At 46.4% G+C, this 10,835-nt stretch overlaps 1 protein-coding gene across 1 annotated transcript in view; it reads right to left on the bottom strand.

Annotated features, from left to right (window-relative positions):
- Nucleotides 1-2,227: 2,227 nt before the first annotated feature.
- VPS35L (VPS35 endosomal protein sorting factor like) overlaps nucleotides 2,228-10,835 on the bottom strand; it is a 142,790-nt gene continuing 134,182 nt past the window's right edge. Inside the window, exons 29-31 of the mRNA XM_008160012.3 lie at nucleotides 7,749-7,867; nucleotides 3,498-3,644; nucleotides 2,228-2,695 (exon numbers count right to left, since the gene is read on the bottom strand). Of these exons, the coding sequence (XP_008158234.1) occupies nucleotides 2,597-2,695; nucleotides 3,498-3,644; nucleotides 7,749-7,867 (365 nt within the window). The 3' untranslated portion in view covers nucleotides 2,228-2,596. The remainder of the gene's footprint in view (nucleotides 2,696-3,497; nucleotides 3,645-7,748; nucleotides 7,868-10,835) is intronic.

Below are 10,835 nucleotides of genomic sequence, written 5' to 3'. Positions count from 1 at the left end.
TCCCGAGCCAAAACTGCTTTTGTTATTCAGTTACGCAGATGAGGGCCTCTGACCAGTGTCTCAACTTGAGCTCCTGCGAAGGTTAAGGAAGACTCTGGATGTGCTGGGCGGCCTGGGTGGGGGCAGCACATGGTTCAGGAGCTGAGAGAACTTGCGAGTGGCCAAAATCCACTATTTTCTGTGCTAGCCCTCCATCCCTGATTGAAGACTTGGTATGTGCCAGACACATACTAATATGTTTTACTTGCATTGACATATTTAATTTTAATTATGCAATAGGTGCTGTTTTTATCCCCATCTTATAGATGAGGAAACTGAGGTTCAGGGATGAAGTAATAACATTTTCCAGGGTCACCCAGCCACTAAGTGCCAAGTGTACTGTTGTACCTCAAGCCCTACATTCACTGCTCTGGATGTCCCCCTCTGGGACTTTCTCCCAGAATACTCACTGGGGATAAAAAGACCTGATTGAAGGAACAGAAGTCTATTACACATCTAAATCTCAAACAGGAAGTAGACTTAGTGATAAGTAGAGTAACAAGCTCACTTTCCTTTCCCATCTTGGAGTAGCTGCAGGCAAGTAAGCATCTGAATTGCCACCAAGCAGGTGTGGCTGCCCCATGTGCCGTGGGGACCGTGTCGCAGCCTGAACTCCACAGCCAGCCTCAGAGCTCTAGGTACAGAGACCCTGACCACCTTCTCCCCATTCAGCTAGAATTTTGCTTCCCAAAATACAGGTCCCGATCGGGACATTTTCACATAATTTGGCTGAATGCCTCCTGTACACACCCATTCAGGCAGGCCTACTTGACCAGGAGAGTCAGTCTCCGATGGCAGGAAGTCCTGATAGAGGGGTTGACCCAGCATCTCACTAGAAACCGTTCTTTCTTCCCTGCTCCATCAGTAGCTCCTCAGACCGGTGGAGGGATGGCCATAGCAATTCCAGGCAGCTCATCAAAAAACTAGAACATTCCAGAGGAAGATGGAAACCCTGTGGCCCCTGACACGGAAGAAGGTTCTCCTCAGGCCAGCCCACCAGGAGCAGTGAGGACGGATGCTGGTGGGAGGAACAGGGGCAGAGATGAGGCAGGCCTGCCAGGGCCCTGGCAAGCAAGCATTGGCCAGGAGCCCTACAACTGTCCTGGCCAGTGCTGTTAAGTGGTTAGAGCATCGGCCTGTGCATCAAAAGGTCACAGGTTTGATTTCAGGTCAAGGCCAGGTACTTGGATTTTAGGTTCCATCCCTGGCCCGGTTGGGGAGCATGCAGAAGGCAACCAATCTATGTCTCATTCATACATTAATGTTTCTCTCTCCCCCACTTCCCTCCCCTCCCCCTATGTCTCTTCCATGTGCCTCTGTCCCTTCTACTCTCAAAAAAAAAATCACTGGAAAATATATTCTTGGGCATAGAAATCATCCTTGCCGGGCCAGGCCACACAGCAGCTCTGGTGTAGGTATGACCCACCTACTCAGATTTCGGAACTAATTCTGTTTGAAGTGTACATCCTCAACGTAGAAGTAACTTTTTAAGGCACACAATTTGTGATTTTGTGAGTTTTTTCATTTAAATAGTATTGTAGTAAAAGTGGTATTGGAAATAGTTTTGTAAAATAAAGTTTTGTAAAATAAACATAGTTTTGTAAAATAAACACCTTGGGGGTGTTTGGGCGATGCAACATGCCCTGAATTTCTGTGTATTTTGTTCCATGAAGGGCATTCTTTGGTACCTGCTGTTTAGTGGACGCCATTTCTCATCAGAAGTCATTGTGGGTGGAGATGCCACTATTGGCCAGAAAATCTACAGGATGTTCTTGGTAGTGAACTGTTAAAACATGTTTATATAAATTTATTTTTAAAATTATCTTAGCCACTTTTACTGAGATTGGCTGTGTGAGTTATCATGTGTTTCACAGGGTGGAGATGAATGTAAGCTATGTCCAGTGTATGTCCGGCACGATAATTTGGGTGCTTTTAATCTACAACTTTGATGCATCCTCTTCAACAGCCAATTCAATATTAATACTTTTATTGATTCAAAATAAAATGTCAGGGGAAGCTCATCAGTGGTAATACAATATCAGACTCCAAGAGCCATAGTAAAAAGTAGACAGAATCACATGCTATTTAGAATTATGGCTGCACAGCAAACCAGGCAGTATGTGTAGAAACATTCCCCTTCTGGATGAAGAGAATCAGAAACAATGAAATGAGCAGCCATGAACATAAATATCCCTTCAGGAGGTTTATTCCATTATTACAGAACATGTTTGAAATCAAATAAGAGCTGCTTTTTGATAGAAAAATCTTTTTTGAGCCTGCCTTTTATAAATGGCCCAGGGAGCTGTAGGCAACGTTTAATTACAAACTCAATTTAGGGAGAGCAAACAGTGGCTCTTCTAAGGTTCTTTTTCCAATTTAAAAAAAAAAGACACCCCACCCTCCGAAAAGAAAGATGTTACTTGGATCTTGCCACTCAGTGAACAAGATGGGATTTAATGCTCTTACAATGCCACTTCTTCATGTCAAAGCTTAAGCCAACTTTGTCTGTAAAAAGCAGGTGTTTTCTGGATTTGGCACCAGAGCCCCTGGAGCGAAATCAGGTCCTTGTTTGCAAAGGAAGCCTGAGGGCCAGCTCAGTCAGATGAGTCAGATCTGGTTGTTCGCCTCGCTTCCTGATGTACTCCAGAGTTCTCACCTGGGAGGAAAAGGAAGGACCGTAAGTCCCTATCCTCAGAGCCAAGGCTGCACCGAACCAGCCATGCTGGGACGCCTGCTTTTTTCTTAGCACAGGACAGGTCAAGTCTTTGGAGGACAAGGAGGGGAAGAAACCAGCAATATCCTATATAATAAAAGCCCAGCGACCGAAACTGGAACAACCAGAGACTAGAACACCACAGCCCCTTGCCCAGGCTGGTTCCACCCCGAGGGAGTGGTTGGGGGGAGCAGGCAGGCAGGCAGAGGTGGTCAGGGGCAATCGGGAAGGCAGGTGAGTGGTTAGGGGCCATTAGGCAGACAGGTGAGTGGTTAGGGGTGATCAGGCAGGCAGGCAAACAGGAGCCAGTGGTCCCGGATTGCAAGAGGGCCATCCCTTAAAAGGTCCCGGATTGTGAGGTTGCAGGTGGGCTGAGGGACTCCGACGCCCAGGACTGCTTCCCCCCCCCCCCCCCCCCCGCACAAATTTTGTGCACCAGGCCTCTAGTCTTTACATAAAACCTGGGGTTACCAACTGCCTCAAATCCATTTGGATTTGAACAGGAATGACTGATCTTTTAATATGTGTAGTTTTTATTCAGAGGGAATAAACATAACTTTTTATTTTGTAGAGAAAGGAAAGGACCCTGCAGAGATCTTGGGCCTAGCGCCTCTAGGAGGGGAAGCAGGGCTCTTGGATTCCCGGCCCTGATGCTGTGCTGCGCCAGCTGTGCTCTGGCCAGGAGGCTCAGGTAGCTCACCACACCCCCCGGACCCCAGGGGTGAGGGGGCCCCCTGAGTCTCACCATGGTCCTGGTGTCCGCATAGCCATGCCTCTGGGCCAGGTGCCACAGGTTGACAGAAAGCTGGTTGAGCCTGTTGTTGCGCAGGTCCCCATGGGCCAAGATGCTGTTAAAGAAGGAAAGACCCAAGAGGCTTTGTCGCTTCAGGGCCTGAAACAGAAAAGAGAGGTTACTGTTTGGCATTGGCTAGGGCTGGGGCCAGACAGTGGTGATGCTGGCCTGGGTCAAATGCCAGCTCTGCCACGGGCCTCCTGGAGGGCAAGCTGACTACCCTCCCGAGTCCAGCTTCTGTGCTGGAGGCACAATGTCACAGCTGCCAGGGGAAGGAGCGAGTGAGATAAAGCCCTGCTGCTTCAGAAAGGAAGTGAAACGATTATTCAGACGACACGGCTATAGCGAGTGAGCCCTAAAGACCCCACCAAGACATGGTTAGAGCTGACAATGAATTCAGTAAAGAAGCAGGACACAACATTTGCATCAAAAATAATAAAATACCTATGAATAAATATAACCATGGAGGTGAAAGACAAGTATTTGGAAAACTGTAAGACAATGAAGAAATTGAAGACACAAATAAATGGAAGCATACCATGCTCATGGATAAAATGTCATACTACCCAAAGCAATCTATACATTCAAAGCAGTTCCTATCAAAATACCAATGGCATTTTTCAAAAAAATAGCACAAATAATCCTAAAATTTATATGGGATCCCAAAAGACCCCAAATAGCCACAGCAATCTTGAGAAAGAAGAATATAATTGGAGGAATCACATTACCTGATAACAAACTACACGAGAAGGCCATAGGAATCAAAACAGCATAGTACTGGCATAAATAGATATACAGATCAATGGAACAGAATAGAGCCCAGAAATAAACCCATCCCTTTATGGCCAATTAGTATATTAAAAAGGAGATAAAAACATGCAATGAGGTAAAGACTGTCTCTTCCATAAATGGACAGATATGTGGAAAAAACACTTTCTTATATCGTGTACAAGAATAAGCTCTTGACCCCCTCCTCTCCACTTCCACTCCCCTCCCCAGGCCTACATCACACTATTATCTGTGTCCATGGGCTGTGCATATCCTAAATAATAAAAGCCTAATATGCTAAGTGTCCGGTCGGCCATTCAACCAAGCAAAGCGTAATGTGCTAATGATATGCTGAGGCCGCTCAACCGCTCACTATGATGAGCACTGACCACCAGGGGGCAGACAGTAGACCGGTCAAACAGTCGCTACAATGTGCACTGATGACCATGGTCAGACACTCCAACCGGTAGGTTAGCTTGCTGCTGGGGTCCAGCTGATCGGGACTAAGTGAGACAGGCCAGACATGCCCTGCAGCCCTCCCGTGGTCCCTCCCTGGCCCCAATCGTGCACCAGTGGGGTCCCTCAGCCTGGCCTGCACCCTCTCACAATCCAGGACCCCTTGGGGGATGTCGGAGAGCCAGTTTCAGTCCGACGGTGGAAGAACCGGTCTCTTATGACACACATTGACCACCAGGGGGTCGCTAAAGGCTGCCCCCTGGTGGTCAGTACTCTCCCACAGGAGGAGCACTGCTCAGCCAGATGCCGGGCTCATGGCTAGTGAGCGCAGTGGCAGTGGTGGGAGCCTCTCCCGCCTCCACGGCAGCACTAAGGATGTCCGACTGCCGGCTCATGGGAAGCGGGCCAAAGCCATCAGTTGGAGATCCCCCAAGGGCTCTCGGACTGCAAGAGGGCACAGGCTGGGCTGAGTGACCCTCCCCCGAGAGCACAAATTTCGTGCACCAGGCCTCTCGTATGCATGTAAGTTCTTTGGTTAATCTCTTCCCGTCCCTCCCCGCGCCCCCGCCCCAATCCCCTTCCCTCTGAGAATTATTAGTCTGTTGCATGTTTCCATGTCTCTGGATCTATTTTGTCAGTTTATTTTGTTCATTAGATTCCACATGAGTGAGATCATGTGATACTTGTCTTTCTCTCTGACTTATTTCACTTAGCATGATACTCTCCAGATCCCTCCATGGTGTAAATGTGCCACAGCTCTTTTATCCACTCATCTACTGATGGGCACTTGGGCTGTTTCCAGGTCTTAGCTACTGTAAAAAAGCTGCTATGAACATAGGGGAGCATACAATCATTCTGATTGTTGCTTCAAGTTTCTAAGGATATATTTCTGGAAGTGGGATCACTGAGTTAAATGGCAGTTCCATTTTTAATTTTTTGAAGAAGCTCCACACTGTTTTCCATAATGGCTGCACCAATCTGCAGTCCCACCGGCAGTGTACAAGGGTTCCCTTTCCCCTTCATTCTCACCAGTACTTATTGCTTGTTGATTTAGTGATAGCCATTCAGGCAGATGTGAGGTGGTACCACACTGTATTAATTTGCATCTCTCTGTTGATTAGTGACGTTCAGCATTTTTTCATGTCTCTTGATCATCTGTATGTCCTCTTTGGAGAAATGTCTATTCAGGTCCTTTGCCCAGTTTTTAATTGGATTGTCTGTCTTCCTGGGCTGAGTTGTAGAAGTTTTAATGTATTTTGGAAATTAACCCCTTATCAGATGTATAATTGTCAAGTATGTTCTCCCTACAATGGGCTCCCTTTTCACCTTGTTGGTGGTTTCCTTCTTGAGCAGAAACTTTTTAGTTTGATATGGTCCCACGTGTTTATTTTCTCCTTTGTTTCTCTTGCCCGAGGTATTGTCACCAGTGAAAATTCTGCTCCATGAGATGTCTGCTATTTTGCTGCCTACATTTTCTTTTAGGATTTTTATGGTTTCCTGACTTCCATTTAAGTCCTTTATCCATTCTGATTTTATTCTTGTATATGGTATAAGTTGGTGGTCTTGTTACTTTCATTTTTTTTTTTCATGTATCTTTCCAAATTTCCCAACGCCATTTAGTGAAGACACTGTCTTGGCTCCATTGTATGCTCTTACCTCCTTTGTCAAATATTAATTGAGTGTAATGGCGTTGGTTGATTTCTGGGTTCTCTGTTCTGTTCCATTGATCTATATGCCTGTTCTTGTGCTAGTACCAGACTGTTTGCATTACAGTGGCTTTGTAATACAGCTTGATATCTGGTATTGTGATCCCTCCAACTTTATTCTTCTTTCTCAAGATTGTTGAGGCTATTCGGGGTCTTTATTCAATTGATAGCTCAATTTTGAAAATGAAATGTGTTTTAATAAGCACTGCCTTTATAATTATTCAAAGTGTGTGTATATCTTCTTTTGGGGGACACCTTATATATAAGACCTGGAACCATAAACTTATTAGAAGGAACCATAGGCAGTAAACTCTTTGACATTTCTCTTAGTGATTTTTTTTATAGATATGTCTTCTTAGGCAAGGGGAACAAGAGAAAAAATAAACAAATGCAACTACATCAAATTAAAGAAGTTTTTGCACAGTAAAGGAAACCATCAACAAAACAAAAAGACAACCCACTGAATGGGAGAAAAGATTCTCCAATGATACATCCAATAAAGAATCAATATCCAAAATTTATAAAAAAACTCATATAACTTAACACCAAAAAAATCCATTAAAAAATGGGCATAGGACCTGAATAGACATTTCTCTAGATGACAATGAGAAGGCCAATAGACAAAGCTCAACTCATCAGAAAAACGCAAATTAAAACCACAATGAGGTATCATCTCACACCTGTCACAGTGGCTATCGATCATTAATAAGTCAACATTCAAGTATTGGTGAGGATGTGGAGAACAGAGAATCTTTGTGCACTGTTGGTGGGATTGCGGGTGCAGGTACCATGGAAAACAGTATGGACTTTTCTCAGAAAATTAAAAATAGGACGTATGATGCAGCAATTGCACTGCTAGGTATTTATCGAAGGAAATACAAAACACTAATTTGAAAATACATATTCACCCCTATGTTCACTGCAGCCTTATTTACAACAGCCAAATAAGGAAGTAACCCCAGTGCCCAACAGACCATGGATAAAGGAGAGGTGGTGCATGGACTCAGTGCAGTATCAGGTGGCCATCAAAAAGAATGGACTCTGACCACTTGCGACAACACAGATGGACCTGGGGGCACTGCTCTGTGATGTCCCTGGGCAGTGAGGGCCCCTGGGAGGCAGCAGGCCCACCAAGAGCTGAGCGAGGCTCCATGGTCGCATGTGAACACATCACTCCCATGAACTTTTCCAGAATGAACCCACATCCAACCACCCCGGAAACTCGTGCCTTTAGAGCGAGCGAGCAGCGGGATTGGGCTAGCAGTATACCCACCTCGTCCTTGGCCAGGGCCCTCAGGTGCTCCAGGATCTGGGTCATCACCATCTCACACAGCTTGTTGTTCTCAGCCAGAAACTTGGAATCTCCCCCGTAGAGGCTGTCATTGGAATCCACTAAGGAGACAAAGCAGAGTGGAGACATTGCGGCTGCGCTGGTGGGTGAGGCGCCAACGGGCAGGTCAGCAGGGGAGGGAACCGCAGCAGGGCAGATGGAATAGCCAAACTTCCCACCAGCCTTGAAGCCTTCTGGATGCTGGAGCCAGAGGCCATGGTGTGGAGTGCCATCAGAACCCTGGTGCCCACCAGGCAGGGCACCATGTGCCTCCTGGTGCCAGGCACTGGGCGGGATGCTTTCAGCATGGACGGAGAGTCCTCACAGCCAGAGGATACTGACATCTCCCCTGGAACTGACATCTCCTCTGGACCGATGGGAAACAGGCTCAGAGGTGGTCCCAGCTGGTATCCAAAGCCAGGAAGTCCAGCTCTGGAGCCTCAGCTGTTTCCACTCAGCTGGCTGCCTGCCTAGTCCGCACTCCAAGCTCCCGCACGCCGACCCTAAAGCTCTGTATGACTCCTTCGAACTTGAATCCTTTGAAAATCTCTTGCCCAAAAGTCCCCACTCTCTGTGTCTAGTCAGCTGGGCCTCTCCCCTCCTTCCTGTGGGCTGAACGGACCCAGAGCTGACCCCTGGGAGGGAGGCAAGGCAGCTGGCTTCCACCTGTTCCCCTTGGAGCAGTCTCCCTCGGCACAGACAGCCTGCTGCGCGCTCTGTAACGGCGGAGCAGTGTCTGGCGCATGACGGACCGGAATGCATTCCAAGTCCCTGTGTGAGGCTTCAGCAGTTCTCTCTTTCCTCTGTCCAGGGTGGGAAGGGGGTAGGCAGGGCTGCTGTGACATTTAGGGCCCATAACGGAGCCACAGCCCTGCCCGCAGAGCCCGCCTTTTCCTCCGTGCAGTGCCCATATGCGCTCAGTCCCTGATTCCTCGTGGCCTGGACATGGTCAAGCATTGTCCCAGGTGTGGTGACATCTGATAACCAGAGGCCACGCTGGTAAAGGCACTAATACACTTTGTGATTTAGGGTGCTTAATAAAATGAGTTCAATTCAGTGCATCTGTAGGAATATAACTTTTTTTTCCAAGTCACAATGCATTTTATTTTACTTCCCTTTTAATAAAGTCTTTATGACCTTTATTCTTTTTTTACTAATAAATCTTTATTGTTCGGATTATTACAGTTGTTCCTCTTTTTTTTCCCCATAGCTCCCCTCCACCTGGTTCCCACCCCACCCCATGCCCTTACCACCCCCCACTGTCTTCATCCATAGGTGTAAGATTTTTGTCTAGTCTCTTCCCACACCCCCCACACACCTTTCCCCCAGAGAAATGTCAGTCCATTCCCTTTCTATGCCCCTGATCCTATTATATTCACCAGTTTATTCTGTTCATCAGATTTTTTATTCACTTGATTTTTAGATTCACTTGTTGATAGATATGTATTTGTTGTCACTTTGTTGTTCATAATTTTTGTCTTTACCTTTTTCTTCTTCTTCCTCTTCTTAAAGAATACCCTTCAAGATTTCATATAATCCTGGTTTGGTGGTGATGAACTCCTTTAGTTTTTTCTTGTCTGTGAAGCTCTTTATCTGACCTTCAATTCTGAATGATAGCTTTGCTGGGTAGAGTAATCTTGGTTGTAGGTTCTTGCTATTCATCACTTTGAATATTTCTTGCCACTCCCTTCTGGCCTGCATAGATTCTGTTGAGAAAGCAGCTGGCAATCTCCCTTGTAGATAATTAACTTTTTCTCTTGCTGCTTTTAAGATTCTCTTTGTCTTTTGCTCTTGGCATTTTAATTATGATGTGTCTTGGTGTGGTCCTCTTTGGATTCCTTTTGTTTGGGGTTCTCTGTGCTTCCTGGACTTGTAAGTCTATTTCTTTCACCAGGTGGGGGAAGTTTTCAGTCATTATTTCTTCAAATAGGTTTTCAGCATCTTGCTCTCTCTCTCTTCTTCTGGCACCCCCATAATTCTGATGTTGGTATGCTTGAAGCTGTCCCAGAGGCTCCTTACACTATCTTCATAGTTTTGGATTCTTTTTTTCTTTTTATTTTCTGGTTGGGTGTTTTTTGTTTCTTTGTATTTCAGATCTTTGACTTGATTCTTCGGATCCTCTAGTCTGCTGTTGGATCTCTGTATATTATTCTTTATTTCAGTCAGTGTATGCTTAATTTCTAGTTGGTCCTTTTTCATATCCTTGAGGGTCTCACTAAATTTCTCAGCAGTTTCTATAAGATTCTTGAGTAACCTTATAACTGTGGTTTTGAACTCTATATCCAGTAGTTTGCTTTCCTCCATTTCTGTCATTTGTGACCTGTTCCTTTGTCTCCACATTTTGCCTGCTTCCCTGTGTTGATAGAGTGGCTTTGTGTGCTAGGTGTCCTATAGGGCCCAGTGGCTCAGCCTCCCCAGTTACCTGTGGTGGACCCTCTTGGTGCACCCCTTTGTGGGCTGTGTGCACAGTCTTGTTGTAGTTAAGCCTTGATTGCTGTTGGTATCACTGGGAGGAATTGACCTCCAGGCCAATTGGCTGTGAGGATGAGTTGTGTCTATGATGGGAGAACTTCTATGCTGGAGACACCCTTATGGGGCGAGACTTGCTTCAGTGGGTCTGCCCCCTGAGTGTGTCACTTATGGATCTGAAGAGTTGTAGTCTGGATGGTCTCTCTCTGACGACTGGATACACTGGCTCTTGGATCTCCAAAGAGAGAGGCCACCCAGCAGGAGCTACAGAGAGATCTTCAGATTCCTCCTCTTTGTTTGGGGTTTGGAGGTGCCCAGATGAGGCCCAGCTGTGAAGCAATGCAAGCTGCTGTGGAGCCTTGGGCCTTCTTTTGGAGGCTCTGGGGCTCCCTGACCCAGCTGCAGTACATTAGATTTCAGATTGCAAAGGGCCAGGCCTTTGATATGCAAAAACCTCTGGGCACAGCTTGGGTGGGGTTGTAAATTGGGTGGGTTGGGGTCTCAGGGAATCACCAGGGTGGAGCAAACAGCAATGGCTGACCGTCAGCCCTGCCCCGAAGA

Source organism: Eptesicus fuscus, chromosome 4 (genome assembly GCF_027574615.1).
Source record: "Eptesicus fuscus isolate TK198812 chromosome 4, DD_ASM_mEF_20220401, whole genome shotgun sequence".
Classification (NCBI taxonomy): domain Eukaryota; kingdom Metazoa; phylum Chordata; class Mammalia; order Chiroptera; family Vespertilionidae; genus Eptesicus; species Eptesicus fuscus.
Note: the sequence above shows the minus strand (reverse complement) of the source record. Positions and strands in the feature narration are given on the sequence as shown.